The following is a 22,739-nucleotide window of genomic DNA, read 5'->3' as shown; positions in this document are numbered from 1 at the left end:
AGGAGAGGATGGAGTTGGCCACTGTCAGCTTGTGCCCCAGCTCTGTCCCGAGAAAGCATCGAGCAGCCTCTCCCACGGCCTTCCTCTGCCCTCACCCACATTTTCAGTGCCCAGGAGATTGGCCCTTCCAGCTAGAGGGCAAGGGTCATCAGCCTGGCCAGGCCCAGGCTTATACCACAGGCATGAGTTTGGGGGCAGAGGCCTCCTAGCCCAGCTCCCCCGGGGCCTGCTGGGAGGATGGAGAGCTTAGGGCCAACAGAGTGCGACCTACCGTGGACGGGTTCCATGTGCCCACAGCTATGTTCAGTTCAGGCACAGCTCTGGCGCCCTCTAGGGTGAATGAAGTGAGAAGCCACAGACAACACCCCAGAGAGCTCTCCCCTGGTCCTCCAGCTTCTCTGGAAATGGGTTCCCAGAATGGAGGGGGGAGGGGAGAGGTAGAAATGAGACCTCAGGTGTCTGTGTGGACGCCGGGGTCCCACCGAGGGGCTCATCATTCCACTCCCCTCCCTGCTGAAGCCCCACAGCCCCACCGCCTTGCCCACCAGAAGGGGGGATGCTGATGCGGCAAGCTGGCTGGGTTCTGGGGGCCGCACTGCAAGAAAGAAGGACGCAGAGGCAGGGTAGAAACAACTGTATATTCCCTGGTTACAAAGCGGGGCTGTGGCAGTCTCCAGCGCGTGTGGCGGGTCAGCAGACCAGCAGGGCCTCGTCGTCACTGGCCTCCAGTGTTGGGGAGCAGGGGTGTGGGGGACTCCTGCAGACACCCTGTGGCTCTGGAGGGTGGGGGCCTAGGGTGCTGCTGGCAGTGGGGGCTTGGGAGTGGGGATCCTGGGCCGAGCAGGACTCCCGAGGCGTGTCCACAGAAGCTGGGCTGTCCATCAGAGGGTCCCTGCAGGCCTTTCTGTCCTTGTCCACCGGCCTGTACGCTGGGTCCTGCAGGCTCAAGGGGGGCAGCACAGAAGGTCCCACCTCCGGAGCACGGACGGGGGCACTGGAGGACCCGTCTTCAGCTGCCCCGGGGCTGCCTGTGTCCGGAAGGGGTGCTGGGGGGTCCAGGGTGGCCCCCGGTGCCGGCTGGAGGAGTCCGTCACCCAGCACTGTCTGTGAGGTGCGTGCAGCTGTCAGCAGGGGGATCTGTCCTCGCGGTGCCCGAGGCCGGTGAAAGAGCCGGTTCCACAGGCGGCCGAGCCGGCGGCGAGAGGGTCCTCGGCGGGAGGCGTGCCTGCGCATCTGTCGCCGCATGGCTGTGCGGAGGTTCTGCAGCATGGAGACCTGGAGGGTGGGGCGGCGGCTGAGGGGGCAGGTCAGCACCACCCCCAGGGGACCCGAGACCCCAAGAGACCAATCTGCCCTCGCCATCTGGCCACGGCGCCATGTCACCCTCCCCTGGCCTCCCTTCCCGCCTCCGTCTGCCCCACCCTGTCTCAGTCCTCCCTGAGGCCCGGCCGGGACTGGGGACGGGCCTCCCACCTCGGAGCTCACCTGGGACGCGCTGTAGACGGGGAAGTCCTCCACGGGCGGGATGAGGCCCTGTGCGATCAGCTGCCCGTAGGACGGGGGCGCCTCCCGCCGCACAAACTCAGCCTCCAGGCGTGTCATCTGCGTCTCGAAGGCCCTGAAAGCCACGGGCAGACGGGCAGCATGGCAGGGCTGGCCGGGACCCCGCACTCCCACCCCACACTCCCACCTCCCCCGACGGGGCACCGGGCAAGGGCTCACACAGGATGTGGGCCCCGCCACACCCTCCAGACATCCTGAGACGCCTGGGCCCTAGATGCACAAGAGAAGTCCCCCACGGACGGCCCGAGCCCCCATCTACCCACAGCTGTGGGAGCAGGGAGCCTGGAGCCCCTCAGCTGTGGGAGCAGGGAGCCCGGAGCCCCTCGGCTGTGGGAGCAGGGAGCCCGGAGCCCCTCGGCTGTGGGAGCAGGGAGCCCGGAGCCCCTCGCCAAGGGAACGAAGAAGCCGAGAGGCTCCTGGCCCGGCCCCGGCCCCGGGCAGCCGAGGCCCCCCGCCCACCTGTACTCCTGCGTGCGCAGGGAGTAGAGCTTGAAGGCGCAGCCCAGGGCGATGACGAGCAGCAGGCCGCAGACCAGGCTGCCGATGAGGGCGGCGGTGATGACCTTCCGGGGCACGGCCGCCAGGCAGCCGCGCTCGTCGCTGCCGTCCTGGCAGTCCTCCTGGCCGTCGCAGCGCCACGTCTCGAAGATGCACAGGTTGGTGCCGCAGTGGAAGGTGCCGGGCTGGCAGGAGAAGCAGTTCTTCTCGTCGGCGCCGTCCGGGCAGCTCTTCTGGTTGTTGCAGCGGTCGGCGGCCGCGTAGCACAGGCCGCGGCCCCCCTCGCAGGGGTACTGGTCGGGGGGGCAGGCCGGGCAGCCCTGCTCGTCGCGGCCGCTGGCGCAGTGCCACCAGCCGTCGCAGCGCTGGGGCTCCGAGAAGCAGCCCTGCTCGCCCGCCTCGCCCGCCTCGCCCTCCGGGCCGCCCCCGCACGGCTGCTCCCAGGGCAGGCAGTAGCCCTTCACCTGGTAGGTGGCGTTGAAGCCGTGGCCGGCGCTGCGGGCGCGGGCGTGGTAAGCCACGGTGAGGCGGCCCTGGGCGGCCTCCAGGCTCACCGGCCGGTGGTTGCTGCGGTAGGACAGCGTCTGCAGCAGGCGGTCCCCGCGCTCCCCCAGGCCCTCGTACACCTGCACGTAGTCGTCGTAGCCCAGCCGCAGCTCCAGCTGCAGCAGCACCCGCCGCGGGTCCTGCGTGTCCACCAGCCACGTGCAGTGCAGGTCCGAGGGCCCCGGGCGGCGCCGAACAGGTCTGGGGAGGCGAAGGAGCCGTAGAAGCTGCCCAGCCGCCGGCCGCACGCCAGGTCGGGGCAGCCGGCCTCGTCGGAGCCGTCGCCGCAGTCCTGCGTGCCGTCGCAGCGCCGCTCGGCGGGCAGGCAGCGCGTGGAGCGCGCCCCGCTGCAGGGGAAGGTGCCGCCGGGGCACAGGCTCCGGGGCGGCTCGGAGGCGGGCGCCGAGCAGTTGCCCTCGTCGGAGCCGTCGCCGCACTCGTCCACGGTGTTGCACTGCCAGGGGCCCGGCAGGCACTTGCCGTTATCACAGCGGAACTCGTCCGCCTGGCAGGAGGCCTGGCCCAGTTTCCCTGTGGGATGGAGACAGCGGGGAAGACAGTCGGGGGAGAGCAGCGCCTCCTGCAGCATGGGGCCCGAGGGCCGGCCGGGAACGGACAGGGCGGCTCCCCCATTCCCCGGGGCCTCTGCGGGGCCTAGGAAGAGGAGGGGCCCTGGCCGCTCATGGCTCCTGAGGCATCATGACCCCTCGGAATGCAGGTAAACGCAGTCCCTGTCTGAGGGTTCAGGGTGAGCTGGGGAGAAGGGGTGAGCCCCCACTCTAACCAACTCAGGAGTGAGATCAGTGACCTTGAGGGACTCCAAGGCACCCTGAGGCGGCAACCTGCTGCGTCCCCGTCCCACCCCGGTGCTCAGCCTGCTGGGGTTCCTGGAGGAGACCCGCAGGGAGCGGGCAGATGGAGGGTGCTGCTCTGGCCCGGCACCCCACGCTGCACTGAGTCACCTCGGATGTATGAGAGACGGAAGCCCTGGGCCTGGCCGGAGCTGGAGGCGTCAGAGTGGAAGAAGATCCAGACGTGGTCCCGGGCGGAGATGAAGGCGGGCGGGATGGCAGAGCCACAGAGCCGGAAGGCCTCCTGGCGGGGCGGGGCCGCCGGGCCCAGCATGAGCCAGTCCAGGGAGCACTGGTGGGACTCCTCCACATCAAAGTTGCGGAAGCTGCAAGGGTGGGGAGGCAGGCAGGGCCCGTGTGGCCAAGGACCAGCAGAGAACAATCAGGCCAGAGCTTAGAACAAGATGGCCAGCCCGCCCTGCGCCTCCTCTCCTCCACTCCCTGACACCCGGGGATCTGAGGGCAGACCCGAGAAAAATAAAACATCAGCCCCTGCCGCTCTGGGAAGGCCTTGCCAGCACACACATAGCATCCCCACCCCAAAGCCCAAGTGGAGGCCCCGTCAGGAGCCCCATCTTGGGCAATTCCCTCCCCTGATATCCTCCCAAATGGGGGCCCCAAGGCCCCAGATCCCACCCACACTGGGTCTGCTGGGATAGACCCTGCCCAAACTCACAGGCTGTGCACTGGGGGGGGGGGGGGGGGGGGAATGCCCCAGGGCTGGGTTAGGCTGGGGTAGGTGACAGCTTATCACCTGGGAAGAAATACATCAGCCCTGGACTCTGGCCCAGGCTGTGGGACGAGCAGATCGCAGGCCCGCAGTCTTTGGAGGAGGGTGAAGTCTGAAGACAGCCCTGTGGCCACGGGAAAGCAGGCACAGACTAGGACACCCTGATGGTGCCAGCACATCCCATGCTTTGGAGCTAAGGAGAAACGGGGCCTTCTGGGCACTGGCATTTAGGAGAGTGACTCAGCCTAATATCCCCATGGCCACCCAGGCCAGGAGTTCCAGCCTCAGTCCCAGCATCTGGTCACCTCACCCCATGTCCCCCTGCGTGTCCTGCAGCTGGAGCGCCTGGGCTCCTGCTGAGACTGCCCTGAGGACCCTGGGAAAACCTGCTCTGGGATCCTGCCAGCCTCGATGCAAGCCACCCCTGCAGGACAGAGAAGATACCGCTCCCACCTCAGAGAGAGCTAGACCATGCCTACCGGCCCGGGGCTCCCCTTCCTGTCAGCCCCACAGCCCCCCACAGAGGCTCAGGGCAAGACGAGGCCCAGCTCCTTGTAGCGGCCACAGCGCCCCACAGAGACCTGTGAGCTGCACGCTCACATGTTCACAGCACTCATCTGCTTACAGCTCACACATGTTCACATCTCTCACACTACACTTGCACACTCACCTGCCCACACTTGTCCTCAAACTTGCTCAGACATGTGCTCATGTACATACATGTGTTCACACACTCACACATGTCCTTTGCACCTGCTCTCATTGAGCTCATACACAAGCACACACATGTGCTCACACACACACTCACATGTGCCTCCACACCTGCTCACACATGCTCACCTATATGCTTGCACGTGTACTCCATGCCTGCCCACATATGTATTCAGTCACATGCACCATCATATTCATGCACTCTATTTCCCTCTCTCTTTTTTTCTCTCTCTTCCCCCCCCCCCCTCTCATACACACACACACACACACACACACACCCTTAGCACTGGCAGACCCATATAGATTCCCGTGGACACCCCCCGGGGACTCCCATACCTGATGGTGATCATGTCACCGCGGTCACCCTGGATGTACCAGCTGCAGTTGGTGCCCGGCGGGTAGTTGAGGGGCCAGGCCGGGCTGTAGATGACGCCACGCCGTTCTGTGTGCTGCTCCAGCTTCCCGCTGCAGGCCGCTGGCAGGACAGGAGGCAAAGTACTGGCCTCACCTTTGGGCAGGAAGCGGGGCTATGGCTTGAGCACCAGCCTTTCCCAGGTGTGATAAAGGCCGGCCAAGGGGGCACAGCCCAGGGCAAGGCCACTGCTCGAGACTTCATGGAAGAGGTGCATATGGAGGGGCAAGGAGCGCCCACATGGCCTCAGGGCAGCTGTAGCCCCAGCCCCATCTGTGCACCACGGCCTAGGTCTTATCGCCCATCCCTGGCAGGGCCGGAAGCGTGCCCACCAACAACTCCCCTTGGCACCTATGAGGGGCGACTTCTTGGCCTTGGCACCTCAGTTCAGTTAAGAATTCTGCACCCCTGGGCCAGCCTGCCCTCCCTGGGACTTGACAAACAGAGTCCTCGGTCTGAAAGGGAAGAAGCTCTATTCATCCAACAGAGATGTGAGTACCTACTATGTGCCAAACACAGTGCTAGGCGTGCTGAACAAGACAGGCAAACACCCTGCTCTGGGGAACTCAGACTGCGGGGAGGGAGGGGGTCAGACTGACCGAACGTAGATCCCCTGGGTGGAACAAAAATAACAAAACGGGCCCGAAGGGAGGGGCAAATGTCCAGATGGGGCTGGAAACACAGGCTGGGTCTGATTACACAGAATCTGGGTTTTATCCTGAGCACATGTGGAGGTAGATCTCGTAACCAGATGAGGAAACTGAGGCTCAGAGAGAGTAAGTGGCCAGCCCATGGCACACAGCCAGTAAGCGGCAGTCAGAGTCCACCCTGTTCCTCTGGTGGGCTCCGTTCTCACTGCCGTGCCTGCGCCAACGCATTTATGAAGTGTCGCCATGTGCTGTGCTGAGTGAGGACCAGTGCAGAGGTCACACCTGCCAGCGTGAGTGAGGGGTCACCATGCCCCCCCCAGCTCCCCTCACCACAGCTCACTCTACCCTCTGCATTATACATGCCCTCCACTTCCCGCCTTCCCAGGACCTGCACTCGGCTGCCCCCACCCCTCACTGCCCCTTCAACCCTTCACCCCGCTGCTTCTCGAATCCTCCCAAAAGCCTGTGGCAAAGGCGGGCCCTTATACAGACAGGAAACCTGAGGCCAGGAAGACATGTGAGGACCCGGGCCCAGTGCCATCACCTCCCCACTCTCCCACGGCCTGGCGCCTTCCTCCTCGCATGAAAGCAGGGTCCCTGCTGGCTCTCACACAGCTGCACACTGGGGGGGGAGGGTAGGGGGGGGGAGCCCGCCAGCCATCTCTCATGCTCTTAGGACCAGGACAGAACTCATCGCAGTGGCACCACCCACCTCTTCGGCATCATCTCCCCCAATAACCCATCTTTCCACTCACACCTCCTGTGTACCTCCCCTGGGAGGGAAACTCTGTCCTGTGGCCCCTGGCAGGATGCTCTCCCCGACCGTTAGCCCACCCACTCCTATGGGCTGCAGCCCAGTGGCCCCTTCCCCAGGGGACCCTCCTATGGGACTCCAGTCCCCTCTCCTTCTCTCCTCCACAGCACCTGCCACAGAGCAATTTCCCTTTGAGCTGCACTGGCTCTGGCTCAACACTGTGTCCCCAGGGTCCCACACAGGGCCTGGCACACAGTAGGTGCTCAATAAATATGGGTCAACGAGAATCGGTCAGCCCATGCACCTGCTTAGCACTCAGAGGCATGAAACCCCCTCCCATGGGGCCTGCCATGACCCAATACTGTGACGGCCAGTGAGTAAAGACCCCATTCCACAGCTCACAAGAAATCCAAAGGACTAGAAGAGAAACACACACACACACCGTGACCCTAAAGCAAGGCTGACCTTGCTCAGTTCACCCTCTGAGCCTCAATAGCCAGGTCAGAGAGGCACTAGCCAAGACTCTCCACTTGGCACTCAGCCTAGAAGACCAGCCCTCCTGACCTTCAGATTTCTCACCCATAAAATGGGAGCGATGCATGCAGGTCACAGGCCAGGAGAGGAAGGACTAAACGAACACAACGGCCTGGCCATTCCCTCTGACAGGTGAGGCCACCAGCTCTGTGCACTCACAGGGACCCTCGCTGTTGGCCTGGAGACACCCTGGGAGGTGAGGGGTTATGCAAACCAGAGGAGACCTTATCCTCTGGAAGGTGCTGGGTGGGAGGGTCATAGGCAGGGAGGGCCTAGGCCAGTGATCAGCAAACTCATTCGTCCACAGAGCCAAATATCAACAGGACAACGATGGAAATTTCTTTGGAGAGCCAAATTTTTAAAACTTAAACTTCTTCTAACACCGCTTCTTCAAAATAGATTCATCCAGGCCATGATGTTTTGTGGAAGAGCCACACTCAAGGGGCCAAAGAGCCGCATGTGGCTCGTGAGCCGCAGTTTGCCTACCACAGCCCTAGGCTGCTGGAGCGCATCCAACCCCACGTGGAGGCTCTGAAGCGTTAAACCGGAGCACTGGCCGCTGAGGCAGGGCCCGGGTCAGGCAAGCTGGGAGCACTGTGTCCTCAGCCCCAGGACAGGACTGGGCAGAGCGGGGCCCAGTCTATACCAGCGACGGCCTGGACGCCTTCCCCAGGACGGACACTCCCGAGGCCGGGTTTCCCTCCCGCACGGCGGGAAAGCCAGGGCTGCGTGCCGTCTCTCTGGCCGAATACTCCTCCCTCCAGGACCTGTGTCTGGAGGAGAGTATTCTCTCCCAGGGGTCAGGAGGCCCGTCTCAGACCACCAGCCACGTCGGGGGCAGATGACTGGCCAGCGGCCAGCCCAGCTCTGCCTCTTAACAGAGCCTCCGACAGCACATCCCCCAAACAGCCTCGCTCCTGCGGGCCCCCAGAGCCGCCCCAGAAATTCCCACATCCAGGGCAACAACGTCACTGCGTCACTGCCTGCTCTTCTCCCAGGGGCCACGGAGAGCACAGCTGTGTCAGCCCCGCCCCAGAGGGAATGTGGAGCAGAGGGAGGCCGGTTCAGTGCAGGGAGCTGGGGGCTCTGGTCAGGGCCTCCGGACTGGACACCTCTTGGCGATGGGCTTGGAGGGTACCGCCAGCTCAGACAACCAGCCCAGCCCTCTCTGTGGCAGCAGGAAGCCCACCCACCACAGGATCAGGCACAGGCAGGAGGAAGTGGCAAATGAACCCCATCTTGGGGCCTCTGCTTGTCCCTCCCTAAAATGTGGTCCGGGGTGCACTTCTCCGAGGATGGTTGGGAAATCTGGGGAAAGTGGCAGGCAGACATACATGGGAGCGGAGGGTTTGACAGGGTGTGGGATATGGGCCAGCAGTAAGGGGAGCTGGGAGGACTGTGTGTTTGGGGAGATACTGGGAGCAGAACAGAAGATTTGGGGGTGTTTGGGAAGCACTCAGAGAGATGTAGCAGAGCTTTAACTGGAGGGGACCTGTGTTCACTCGGGCAGAAAATCCCCTTGGCCCTGGTGGCAAAGTGGCCTGCTCAAGTGGGCAAGAGATGACAGGACATTTTTAGAGCAGCGAGCGCCTTGCCTTCATCACATACTCTTGAGAGGGCCTGAGCCTGAGGGAGCACAACTGCAGACCCGGTTTCTAAAGGCCACAATACCCCAGACACCCTGCCTGTTGTCACGGACCAGGAAGCTGGGACCCCACCCCAGAAGCTCAGAGAAGCTGCCAGGTGAGTGCAGAATAGCCTGGAGACCTACCCAAGCCAGCCCTGTCATAGCGGCGCTCAGAGTCCTAGCTGCAGGGGGCATCAGTCCGGGGCTGAGATCCCAGGACAGCCAGCCAGGCCCTCAGGAGGGTCTGAGCCCAGTGAGGACTGGGAAGGGGCAGGGGGACAGTCCTGATCCAGGATCCTCACTGTCGGAGTCACAGGGAAAATCCTGAAAATGTAACCATGGAGCCTTGGGTCAGAGGAGGAGAGGGCCTCAGGGAGCGAGGCTGTCTCTTAGCAATGCTAGAGGGGTCAGGGCTGGACTCCGGAAGTGCCAGGACCCCGACCACCACCTGTGGCCACACCGACTATGTGCAGCTCAGGACACCGGGGACAGTGTCCACAGGCACCATGGTGTGGACAGAGGCCTGGGGTTGGACGGCGTGGACCCTCCTGGGCTGAGGTCTTGATAGCTAAGAACAACCCATGTGCGGCGCTGAGGGCTGCTTTCCCTCCCTGGCTCTGGGGGTGAACCTCATGCCCGTAGCATCACTCTTCCACACTGAGGCACAGGCATGTGGCAGCCATGTCAACCCACCACAGCAGCAGCAGGGCTGGCCGGGGCTCACATCTGTAAGACCTGCACGCCGGCCCGCTCCCTCACAGCCAGCCAGGCTTCTCCTGGAAATGGAGGGGGGGCCAGGACGCCGGGCAGGGCTGGGCGGACTCCGTGCTGAGCAAGGCAGGGCCCTGGGCCAGCAGAGTCAGCAGCGGAGGCCGGGCTGCAGGGAGCCGGAGGCAGTGTGCAAGGAGAATTGGGAGGCGGCGGACAGGCCGTGCTGAGAGACGGGCCATGGGAGTGCTCTGTGGACTCTGGGCCTCCCGCCCCAGTGACCTTGGCTAGCAGACACACCTCCCTCTGAACCAACCTCAGCGAGTCTCTGCTAAAGTTGAGCCCTGAGCAGAAGAACTACAAGTCCCACATCTCCTGCCCCTCCATGCAGCACGGCAGACAGCAAACACATCAGCAGGCACCCACGCTGGGGACCGCACATTCTCCCAGCTTCCTGAGGCCCTTCCTCGACGTCTCCTGGTGGCAGCAAGGGCCATGAGAGGCTAGACTTACCCATTTGCCAAACCCTGGCAATCTCCTCAGCAAAGAGCAAATGCCCTCATGGCCTCGTCCACCTTCCCTCTCCTGACAGTCCTCGCGGCACTAGGCACTGGGCACAAGCACAGAGATGGCCAGGGGATGGACAGACCCGGTCTGACAGGCAAAGGCAGGGGCAGAGCTGCACCTGTGTTTTCGCGGATACTGTGTGTCTGCTTGGCATCCACTAACTGCAGGGCCAAGCTCTCGGTCAGCGTGTTTACCTCTCTCCTGCGTGCCAGCTTGTCTGGAGCCCGCCTTTCCCCAGCCCAGCCGATCCAAGGCTGAGCCCCCACCCACCTTCTTATCTGAGTACACGCCTCGCCAGCATCTCCCTGTCTCAGGCCGTCCGAGCCAGCTCTAAGCCGTCTCCCTTGCCCTGCCCTGCCGTTCCCACAGAGACTCCAGTTGATGCTCTGGCCTTGGCCTCCCCTCCATCAAACCTCACCAAACCTGTGGCCCTGCGTGGTGTGGCCAGTATCCCTTCCTCTCAAGACACATACGTAACAGCTTCTGTCAGTGGCATTGATCTCGCCGTGTCATCACTCAGTCACACCTTTATCAATTAAATCCCAGGTATAACTTGAAAAAAGGCAACATCTCGTGGCAGCTCATGGCCCTTGGGGAGCCCCACAGCCTACAGGAAGTACATCCTATCAATGAAGCCAGGCCCGTGACAGTTTGCTGGCTGGTATTAAGCCACCATGTGTCATACCATGCTGAGTACCTTACCTCGTTCGCTCATTCAACCCTAATAAAGGCTTTGAAGTAAATCTTATTATGGCGCCCATTTTATAGACATGGAAACTGACATTCGGGGAAGTGTGAGCTTGCCTAAAGTCAAACGGCCTCTTTGGGATGCAGAAAAGATACACAAAGGACTGACCTCAGAGGCAGGCCCGGACCTTACGGCCTGTCCTGAGGTCAGGGAGGAAGGGAGGAAGGAGGGGAGGGTCTCACTCACCTAAAGCGGGAACCGCGCTGCTGAGCCGGCCGGCGAGCACGATGTTCACTGTGGAAAACAGAAAGAGGGTCCAGGGGAGGGTGGCTCTTGGGACCTAGGCGTCTGCCGTTCAGGGGCACAAGACAGCATAGCCCGAGCTCCAGGCTGGCTCTCTCCCTCTCACAGAGCAAGCGCTCAGAACACTGCTCCAGAGGCTGCTGCTCCCCGCCTGGGCCTGAGGGACCCACAGGTCTCAGAACCCACCGGCACACCCAGCAGGAGAGCCGTGCGCCAGCCTGGCTGCCCAGACCGCTCCTGCCGCTCCGCACACACGCATTCTAACTCTCTTGGGAGGGGGTACGTTCCTGACTCCCGCTGGGCTTGAGAAGCTCGGGCCTGGACCACCCATCAGAGAGAGGCCCTGGCGCAGCCTCCGCAGCCACTGCCCGCCAGGAGGTAGGAAAGTCGTTCAGATCGCCCCCCTTTACAGGGTGCACGCCTAGCAGAGGGCAGAGGGCAGGGGGTCTTTACTGTGCCACACTCACCCTGAGAGGGGAGGCAAAGAACTCTCCTGCCACCCACCCCTCAACTACCCGCCTCCTGGGGTTTGTCCTCTGCTTTCAGGTGCGGCTTTCCTGCAGGGGAGCCCGGAGGCGAACATGGGCAAACCCAACTTCGCAGAGTTCAGGGCGCCCCGCCACCCAACATCAAGTGAGCCAAGGAAGGCAGAGGGTGTCTCTGGAGGGGTCCACCCTCCTGCTGAGGAAGCAGGGACACTGCCCCCTCTCAGGGCACCAGGCTCTGGGCCACGTCTGGGCAGGGAGGGCCTTGGGAAGCCAGAGGGCCTGCACGCCTGCCCGGCTCGCCGGGAAGCCCACCCAGCGCTCAGAGTCAGAGCACAGACCACCAACAGGCTGGGGAGGGAGCACTTTGAAGCTCACACAGAGGCAGGTGTCTTCCCTCGCCCCTTCCCCCCCCCCCTTTCTCACACACACACACACACACACACACACACACACAGCATCCTGATCCTTGCAGGACAGGGGATCACGCAGCTCCAAACCTTCAGGTTTCTTTTTTACTCTGTCATTTCAGGGGCTTCAGCAAAGCTACGGGGTTACAGTGCCTTCCTCAGTGACACCACAGGGCGTCCAGGAATGACCCCAGGCTCAGATAATGGCCTCCCTCCTTTCTCCTGGTAAATAAAGGGGCCATGTGCACTGAGGACCTAATTAACTCTTTCCTTCTCCCTCCGGCACAGGGCCCTGGAAAGGCGGGTAGGGCAGGAGCCCTCCTGGCAGGTCCCTCGGCCCTCCCCAGACACCACTGAACTGAAGGGCCAGCCCCTGGTCCCGAGAAAACACAGAAGGGAGACTGGAGCATTCTGGAAGCGGCCTCCCGCCTGGCATCCTGAGTCCAGGCTCCGGTCAGCCCCCCACCCTGACTCTGGGAAGAAAAAGGAGACTTCTTGGGGGTTTGGGGGACAGCCACCTTGCCTTTGTCCGAGGCTCCGGGCGCCCGCCGCCACCAGCACGCACAGCCCCCTGCGCACCACCCGCCTGGAGCCCCTGCGCCCCGAGTCCCTTTGCCCGGGGCCCCTGCGCCCCGAGCCCCTGTGCCCCGAGCCCCTGTGCCCGGAGCCCCTGCGCCCCGAGCCCCTGTGCCGCGCCGCGCCGCGCGGGGCAGGAGCCCGGCCGGGGTAGCACACCAGGCCCGGGACAGCAGGCCCGGCTCCGGAAGCCCGGCGCAGGGAGGGGCGGGGCGGAGGGTCCCGTCCGGCGCGGCGGGGTCTGGGGGACCCGGGCCCGCACTCCGCGGCCTGCGCGGCCCACTCACCCAGGCAGACGACCGCCAGCTGCGCCCGGGCGCCCGGCGCCCCCTCCGGCCCCGCGGCCGCCCGCCGCTCCATGCCCGCCGCGGCCGCCGGCAGGCCCGCCTCCGGCCCCCCGGGGCCCGCTCGGGCTCGGGCTCGGGCTCCGGCTCCCGCGGCGGCGCGGGCGGCGGCGTCCTGGCGAGGCGGCGGCGGCGGCGCAGGCCGGCGGCGCGCGGGGCCACATCGGCCGCGGCGTCACGGGCCCCGCGGGGGCTCCGCGGCGACCGCCAGGGAGGACCCCCGCCCGCCGCTGCCCCCCCGCCCCGGGCGCCCCGCCGCGGCCGGCCTGTGCCCGGGGGCCGCCGGCGCGCCCATGCCCCGCGCCGCGCCCGCAGCCCGCCCGCCGGTGCCGCCGGCGCTGGGTCCGTAGGTCCGGTCCTCCCGCGGCCCCGCGCCCGCCGCGCGCCCGGAGCTCCGCGGCCGCCGCGCCGGCCACGTGACGCCCGCGAGCCGCAGTGGCGCTGGGCGGGCGGCGGCGGGCGGGGGGCGCGCCCTGCTCGGTGCTGGACAGCTCCGCGCCCCGCTCCTCCGCCCTCTGCCCCGAGCCCGGCGCGGGCCTCCCCCGGGGCCGGTCAGCGGCGGCCGAGCCTGCCGCGGTGGAGCCCGGCGCCCTCGATTGCTGGCAGCGCGGGGAGGAGAGAAAGCAGCTCCACTCGGCTGCTTGGGAGGCCTGGGGGCAGCACAGCATGTGGTGGCTCAGGTTCCTGCCCCGCCGACCTGACACCCTCGTTTGCCACAGCCCAAGGGGCCACATCCCTGAGATGAGCCCCTCTGTGCACAGCCAGGCCTCTGAGGGGATACTGGCGGCCACTCTAAGAGGCTTTTGGAAACGCACCCCTCCCAGGGGCCCTGAGCCATCGACACTGGGAAATGGAGAGGAGGCCTGCTTCTCAGAATAGGGCCACCATCTGAGAAAGCAGTGAGCAGAGGAGCTGAGCTCAGAAGAAGCAGAAACCTGGAGAGACAGAAAGAAGGGTGGAGGAGGCCATTTAGGGCCAAGCAGGGCAGCCCTCCTTCCTTGAGAATGACGCGAGACCAGACGTCCCCAGAGGCTCCTGGCATGGAGGCTGGTATGGCCTGCCCGCCCCAGTTGGGGCTCAGGACCCTCTCATCCCCCCTCTCTCACCTTTGACCAGAGCCTGTTAAGAGAGAGCGTTGAGAGAACTGATCCTATGTTAATAAAAGCTGTGGACACAGCACCTGTTAGTTTTCCTGTTTTTTCTTGTTCGCGGCTTTGTTCCCACTTCAATGTCCATAATGCGTTACATACTGGTAAGGAATCCAGGCTTAAGGCCAATGCCATGAGGAGTCCTACTAAGAGCCTGAGGCCAAAAGAAAAAGATGACCCTCTGTATATACCCATCAAAACATCCTCCCATATTTTGGACCAAATAGGAAAGTTCTACAATCGTAAAACATGACTATTTTAAAGCTCTAAATTGCCTAAATCTGGTAACACTTCATTGTCAACCCCCATGAAGCCACAAGGCAGGGTACCACCAACCTCCCTGGGAGCCACTGCACAACAGTGCGGGGTCATAAAACAAACAACAACCTATCTTTATTTAAATGTTTAATCATTTGTTCATCATAGACTTTTCCCGTTTATTTTTAAAACATAATTCATTTTGCCACTGACTGCTTCTTTGGGTCTATGAGTCCTCCTGCCAGGCTTAAACCCTGCCCATATTGAGACTGATTGACATTCCATTTCTGGTTTAGTCCCTCCGTGGTCTACTGCCTCTGGAGGCTGCTGCCCTAGGTGGGGGGTGGGGGGCGTTTTTCTGGGAGTCGCCTGACCCAGGCCTCTCCCCCAAACCATCTCACCGTGTCTGAATAGTTTCTAGCAGCCCTGTCTTTGCTGCAGGACTCCACAGCCTGGCTGCAGGCACCTGCTCCCTCCGCCTCTGCAACCTTTTAACAAACATCCTGTACTGGCATGAGCTGTATCCAGGAGGTTCCTATCCCACACAACCCATAATCTCCCAAGTAGTAGATAATGCAGTATGAAAGAGGGTATTGCAAGTAATAGACCCTGAGAATGTGAGGGAGAAGCAGGGCAGAAGGGCCCAGCAGGGACCAGGGTCCTGCAAGTGGGAATCTGCCTTCCGAGGTGGGAAGAAGCAAAGATGCTGTCACTCATGTCTGTCCCATGAGATGTGGACTGGGGGCCAGTGAGGCCTTCTGCAATCTCTTCCAGGAGTGAGAAGAAGGGGACAAGCAGAAGAGAGAGGGAAGGAGCCCCGAGGTGTCCCCCATAAATCCCTGTCCGGAACAATGGACACTGCCACTGCACACCCAGAGGCTGCATGCCCTGAGGCTGCCACAGGACAGAGTAAGCCACGCCTCTGGAGAGTCCTCTCACCCCCTCCGCCATTTGCCTACTTGCAGATGCAAACTTAAGCCCTCTCCTATCCAATTGGTTGCTGAATACTACGTAGAGGATGCTGAGTTGAGTGGTGATTGTCTTTCTTGATTTCAAATAGTTAGAGTATACAGTATTTGAGGGTCAAAGGTCAAAAGTGGCTTTGGCAAATGAAACTGAAACAAGGTCCTACAACCCCCTGGTCCAGGTTTAGTGCAGAGCCACCCTTCATTGTCCCACCTGAACGCTAGCCTGGACACCTCCCCTTCCTCACGTTCCCTGTTGCACCAGCTCAGCTCGGAGCCACATCACTTCCTGAGAAAATAACTTCTCCAATCTTCCCACACCGCCCACCACTAATGCCGATAGTCCCCACGTGCATCTCCAGTCTGTCCACTTCTCTCCATCACCACGGCCACCTCCCTGGTCCCAGCCGCCATCCCCTCTCTCCGGGACCTCTCTCTGCAGAAGCCTCCTAAGTGATCACCAGCCTCCCAATCAACAACTCATATTGTTAATGAGCCAAGTGACTCATGTCCCTGCAGAAAATGCCACAGAACAGACTTCAGAGTTTTTAACCTGAGCCTCAGGATCCTATGGGACTAGCCCTGCCTACCAAAACCCTCTCCAGCCAACTCCTGTTCTCAGAACGTTTCCACTCTTCCCAGAACTCATTCTGACTCTTCCTCTGTTCTGCCAGGATACCAGTCAAGACGCAGAGCCAGAGTGCATTTGGAGGACTGTGAGCAGCCCCCGCAGGGCCCAGGCCCCTGGAGAGAAGCATTCGGAACACCCAAGGCCAGCTACTGGCGAGCCAGCGGCCAGAGGAGAGCTCTGTCTGCACTGTGAGCTGGTGTCTCCGTGGGCAGAGCCCCTCCCTGGTGCGTTATAAGGTTCTTCTGGGGCCCCTGCCGATGAGCCTCCCAAGACAGTGTCTTCTAAAAGGCTATTTTCTCTCACAGACATTTAAATTCCTGCTTCTCAAATGATGTTTTAAAATCGCAGCCACTTAAGTAGAAACAAACATGAAAGCCTGTGACTATGGGATTTCTGAACGGCATCTAATACCCTACAACTTTTAAATCCCATGGTGGGAGGACACGTAAGGGGGTAAGGAGAGAAAAAATCGCTTTAGGGAAAGGGGATTAAGGTTTATTAGAATTTAAAAAATACTAAAAGTATACAAATCACAATGAGATGCCATTTTATATCCATTAAGATTACTATTAGAAAGAGAGAAGAAAAATCGAAAGTGTTAGCAAGAACGTGGAAAAGTTAGAATCCTTGCACATTGCTGATGGGAATATAAAATAGTGCAGCTACTATGGAAAACAGTTTGGCAGTTTCTCCGAAAGTTAAACGTAGAACTACCATATTACTCAACAATTCCACTCTGGGGCACGTAGTCAAAGAACTGGAAGCAGGAGCTTCAGGAAATACTTACCCAGTCATGTTCATAACATGATTCACAATGTCCAAAAGGTGGAAACAACCCAAGCACATCGACGGGTAAATGGATGAACAAAAAGGAACATACCCCCACGATGGAATATCATTCAGTCTTTAAGAGGAAGGACACTCTGACCCAGGCTGTAACATGGATGAACCTTGAGGACATTATGCTAAGTGACATAAGCCAGTCACAAAATGACAAATACTGTGTGATTCCACTTCCATGCGGTACCTAGAGTTCAAATTCGTAAAGACAAATTAAAAGGGTGGTGACCAGGGGCTGGAGAGAGTTAGTGTTTAATGTGGACAGAGTTTCAGTTTGGGGGGGAGAGTTGGGGAGACAGATGGTGGCGATAAATGTGCTTCATGCCACTAAACCACACACTTAGAAATGGTTAAAATGGTAAATTTTGTGTTATGTATATTTCACCACAATAAAAACACAGTGGAAATAAACCAGTAAAACTCAGGGTTATCACAACATTTCTACCTGTGAGAGAGGAGGCAGCCAGGCCGCATTGCTGCTTTGGGTTTGGTGCGGCTCCTGGGTCTCTTCCCGTTCTTTGGGGGGAGGAGGACAAGGCTTGATGCCCAGCGCTTGCTCCACCACGTAAGGGGCCCAGGCATCACCCCCTCCACCTCCCACCCCCTCCCACCACCACTCACTGACCAGCCCTGGGACATCTGCAGGCACATCTACAGTGAGGGCTCAGTGTGGCCACACACATCCAGCCATAGGCGTTCTCCAAGCTCTCGCTGGCTCTCACAACTTTAATAGACCAGCAGCAGTAAAATCACTTCACCTCCAGTATCGAGCGGTCATTTTAAAATTATAGGCCGGGAACAGTGATGGTACGTGTGTCGTTGAAGCACCGTTCAGAAAAGGAAAAAGGCTTTTATTGCAATAAAAATGTTAGCACCAGTTCACCCCTGGTTTACATAACCCTCTCAGGAGTCATTCTGGATGCTGAGCACAGCTCCAGTCTTCAATCACAGCTCCCCTCGGCCCTGCCGAAGCACTCAGAAGTGCCCTGAAACAATAATCATTTGTGTATTGATTTTGGGGGGAAATCAATCCAATTCAGTCCACCTCACTAAATTATTAATGGAGCAAAGCACATCAGAAGCCCGAGGTGGGTCAACAGATAAGGTTTGTTTCTTAACCCCGTTGCTGCCACAGGAATAAAAATTACAGGTTGCGATGAGCCTGAGTCCAGAGACACACGTGCAGGAACCCGAGGCTGGAGGGATGGTCAGGGAAGCCACCCGGACAAGCCCTCGCATTTCCAGGAGCATCTGTGGGAGAGAAAGCGTCCTGCTGAGGGCTCCCAGGACCCCCTGAGGGACACACGGTCGGGTGGAGTAGTGGGGGCTAACCGCTCACCAGGCCCCTCCTCCACCATAGTGGGCAGCGGACCTTCATGTCATGGACTTAATGATGGTACGTAAATCAACTCATTTTTATTTTATTTAAGTATTCCTACTTCAAAAGGAAATTTTATATCATTACCTTGAATGTAAACCCAGATTTCTAGCCCTCAATAGGTAATCGTAATCGTAAATATTACGATTGACCAAACAAAACTCTGTACATTCTGTTGCCTGCATGCCTGTGTCTTCCTCCACAAAGGAGACGGAAGTAGCCTCGCCCTAGCTGGTATTGCTCAGTGGATAGCGCGTTGGCCCACAGACTGAAGGGTCATGGGTTCGATTTAGTTGCAGTGTTGTAGCCCTTCCCGCCCAGATAGGGGTGAGTGCTGGAAGCAACCAATAGATGTGTCCCTCTCACATGGATGTTTCTGTGTGTGTGTGTGTGTGTGTGTGTCTTCCCCTCCCTTCCACTCTCTCTAAAAATCAATGGAAAAATATTTAAATATTTTTGGGTGAGGATTAACCAAAAAAATAAAAAATAAAAAATAAAGAGTAGTCTAGGCCTGGCTGGTTTAGCTCAGTGGATAGAGGATAGGCCTGGGGACTGAAGGGTCCCAAGTTTGATTCCGGTCAGGGGCACATTCCTGGGTTTCGGGCTTGGGCCCCAGTAGGGGGCGTGCAGGAGGCAACCAACCAATGATTCTCATCATTGATGTTTTAATTTCTCTCTCCCTCTTCCTTTCTCTGAAATCAATAAAAATATATTTAAAAAAAAATAAATGTAGTCTAGACACACTGGCACACTAGCAACAAAACAGAGAATTTTTCCTCAATTGCATGAGAGACACTGGAGGACAACTGAAGAGAGAATAATGTACTTGCATTTGTGGTATTTCCTGCAAGATCTGACAGCTCTGATCCAGATCATCCGGGTCCTGCTGGATGGGAGTCACCCCCAGTGTCCCACAGGCAGGAAGGCCGGTGATAAAGCAGAGGCTCTGGAGTCAGCCTGCCGAGGATTCAACCCAACTCCCCACTCACACCCATGGGCAGAGGTGTCTTAACTTTTATGAACCTTGGCTTCCTCGTCTGTAAGTAAGGGCACAACCGCACCCATTTCACTGGGTCATGATAGAACAAAAAGCATTAATACCTGTAGGCACTTACCACAGTCCCTGGCACTGAGTAAGCACTCGGTAAATGCCAGCCACTATCCATCTACCCATTTCCACAAAAAAATCCTATTAAGTCTTCAGCACCCAGGTCAGCTACCCTCTCTCTGCCCTCCCAGACGGAGATAAAACTTCCTCTCCCCCTCTACTCCATCTGTACCTCATGCTACATATATTTTACCACTAAAAATACAGTAAAAAGAAACCATTAAAAGTCGGGGTAGTCACAACATTTCCACCTGGTGTCTTCATAAGAAGAGGAAGTTTCAACAGTGATGAGTGAGCACAGAGGAAAATGCCACATGAGAACATTTGTGAGAAGGCAGCCATCTGCAAGCCAAGGAGAGAAGTCTCAAGAAATGAAACCTGCTGACACCTTCATCTTGGACTTCCACCTCCAGAACTGTGAGAGAATCCATTTCCAAGTGTAGGCCCCCAACTGTGATATTTTGTTACAGCAGCTGTATCTGACTAATACAAGGACTAGGGAGAGGTGACTCTAACATGCAGGTTAGTAAAGGAGCACAACACCCCAGGATGAAGGTAAGTGCACTACAGAAAATAAAACACAGGATCAGGACGGAGGGACCTCAGGTGGCCTGCCTGAGGGATGCACCAAGGTGGCCAAAGCCTGCACAGGTGGCCTTCAAGCTGAGAACTAAATAACAAGGAGCTAATCAGGCAAAGGTTTGGAGACGGAAGGAACAGCTTGCAAAAAGGTCCTAAGCTCTAGAGCAGTGTTTCCCAAAGTGTGGTACACGTACCCCCAGGGGTACGGGAAGAGTTTGGTGGGGGTACGCGTCGCACCGGAGTTCGGTGGGGATATGCACTGCACCGTGCTTAGCTGTGCCTAAGTCTACGTTCTCATGAGTACGAGGGGTACTCAGCGTTATGAAAATTATAGAAGGGGTACACATATGTCAAAAGTTTGGGAAACACTGGTCTAGAGGATAACTGCTGATGTGCTGGGGCTGCACAGTTCTCCCTTCCAGCTGCCTTTTGAGGATGCCCTGCCCCTTGTCATTGTGAGAAATCCAAAGGTCTACTCATCAACACCCTATCCTGAGCCCTGCGAGCATGCACAGGCACGTGACCAAGACCAGCCAATCACCACCTCTTTCCGACCCCGGTTCCAGAGCAGGGAGGGCAGGGATGCGGAAGGTGGCAGAAACTGGGCGGTGAGGAGTTTGGTGGCTGGTCCTTGGGTATGCCCCTTGTTCTGCAAGTGCCAAGCCCAAGCCGGTTCCCAGCTTTGCTGCTGTGGGTTCCATGAACTGCCCCCAGACTGTCCTCTCCACCGCCCACAAAGCCCTCAGTGCTTAGAAAAGGTGATGGTGGCTACTGTGAGTAAGAGCAGGCTGCAGGCATCAAAACTGATGTTCCTCTACCAGGCAAAGTGGCTGGACCCAGGCCCAGAGTCTGGCCCCCCACCATTCTTGTGGGGAAATATGGGGTGGAGTGAAAGGGGTAAGGAAGGTGGGCAAGAATGACACAGAGCTTCTAGGGGAAATGTGTCAAACAGGACCACCTGAGGGAAGGTGTGGGGGCAGGCAGGTTCCAACATCATTTTAAAGTTGTGAACGGATTCAATGAATCCACAGCTCGCTGGCTGGCCAAGATGGGCTCACAGACTATAAAAGTAAGGAATGCTCATTGTGAAGAAGACAAAGACTGGCCACCCGGAGGATAGCATTGCTATTTTGGCAAATATCCTTCCAGCTGCTTTTTTTTTTTTTTTTTTAATGTATTGTGGTAAAATATGAGTAACATAAAACTTACCCCTTTAACCATTTTCAGTGGCATTATGTACATTCACCTGTTGTGCAGCTATTACCATCATCCGTCTCCAGAACGTTCTCATCTTCCCAGACACTCTTCCCCATTAAATACTAACTCTCCATCCGCCCCTTCCCAGCCCCTGGCAACCACCATCCCACGTTCTGCTTCTGTGGAGTTGACTCCTCCAGGCACCGCATCAGTAGAATCAGGTAGTATTTGTCTCTTGTGACTGGGCAGACTACTGTTTTTAAACACACATACAGAGTTTATACAGAAATGGAATCATAAGTATCCTTACAGCTTTTTATTTGGTGATACATCACAACATGCCTCCACCTTTGCGCCCTCATTCTGGCTACCGCCTCCCTCCAGGGAGAGCTGACCCGTCATTTGGCTGTTTCCAGTCTCTCTCCGGAGCAATCTTTAGTAAATAACCTGTCTCCGTCCTCACAGAGTGTCCCGCCAGGTCTTTAGGATGAGTGCCTGGAGGTCTGGCTTCGGGGCCACAGGGAGCAGTTTAAACCTGAAGCACAGCTCCAGATTGTACCATAAAAGGTACTCAGTTTCTCAGCAACTCTGGGGCTTACCATCAGCCTTTATAAATATTTTCTCATGTGGCTGAAGGGAAACTACCTCATTGCTTCAATCTGCATTTGTTCAGTTGAACATATTTTCATGTGTATTGGCCATTTGCCTTTCTTTGTGAATTACCTATTCCTACCTTCTGCAATTTTTTAAGGAAAAACAGTGTTCAGAAATAAGGAGGGATGCGTACTACCCTCAGTAACAAGACCAAATAAAATTGTGCCTCCTTAAACCTCTCAGAATGGCACCTTTGAAAACGGAATGAATGTGCTTTGATATTCCTCCGTTAGCAGGTTTCCAGGATTTTCTTTTTAATATGTGAATCATTAGCATCACAACAGCTGACATAATCAGCACCAAAAGCTTACAGGTTTCCAGCTCCTAAATCTCAGATAACGAGCAAGTTATCTAGCATTGGAAGTACAAATCTACATTTACTCAGGCAACTGAGGCCAAGTTCAACTTAACATCATTCCTGGAACCTAGAGAACTGCATGCAGACAGGGGATCACCAACAGGCTTTCTTGCACTTGAATCCCTATATTGTCAGCAAAGGAAATTGTGCAAAAAATAAGGCCATGATATTTTTTTCAGAAAATGAACAACAGATATGTCCATTCAGAACGTTCATTCAACTATTTATTTAAATAACATTATATGCCACTTAGAAAACCAACAAATAATGTTCTTTACATTTTGCTTTGTGTCTTTTTTTTAAATATTTTTATTGAATTTTTACAGAGAGAAAGGGAGAGGGATAGAGAGCTAGAAACATCGATGAGAGAGAGACATCAATCAGCTGCCTCCTACAGGGGATGTGCCCGCAACCAAGGTATATGCCCTTGACCATAATCGAACCCGGGACCTTTCAGTCCACAGGCCGACGCTCTATCCACTGAGCTAAACCGGTTTCGGCACTTTATGTCTTTTTAAATTCTATTGAAAAAGAGAAGAAAATAACTCTAGTTTCCTAAATTGTTTCAACAACAGCCAGAGTCTAATTTGATTCCATCTAAAATGTGTCCACAGTAACCATGAATTGTCAAGTGTGGGAGGTAGGGAAAACACAGGGACACCC

General features: G+C 57.9%; 1 protein-coding gene across 1 annotated transcript; it reads right to left on the bottom strand.

Annotated features, from left to right (window-relative positions):
• Nucleotides 1-624: 624 nt before the first annotated feature.
• Nucleotides 625-13,436, bottom strand: LRP3 (LDL receptor related protein 3). Its single transcript, XM_084905377.1, is given in 8 exon segments — nt 625-1,275; nt 1,486-1,618; nt 2,023-2,782; nt 2,785-3,138; nt 3,570-3,784; nt 5,236-5,374; nt 11,086-11,133; nt 12,901-13,436. Coding segments are annotated over 8 exon segments (2,307 nt in total). The 5' UTR covers nt 12,974-13,436; the 3' UTR covers nt 625-690.
• Nucleotides 13,437-22,739: the final 9,303 nt, after the last annotated feature.

The sequence above is a fragment of the Pipistrellus hanaki genome (genome assembly GCF_964339955.1).
Source record: "Pipistrellus hanaki genome assembly, chromosome: 15".
NCBI lineage: Eukaryota > Metazoa > Chordata > Mammalia > Chiroptera > Vespertilionidae > Pipistrellus > Pipistrellus hanaki.
This window is presented reverse-complemented; position numbering and strand designations above follow the sequence as displayed.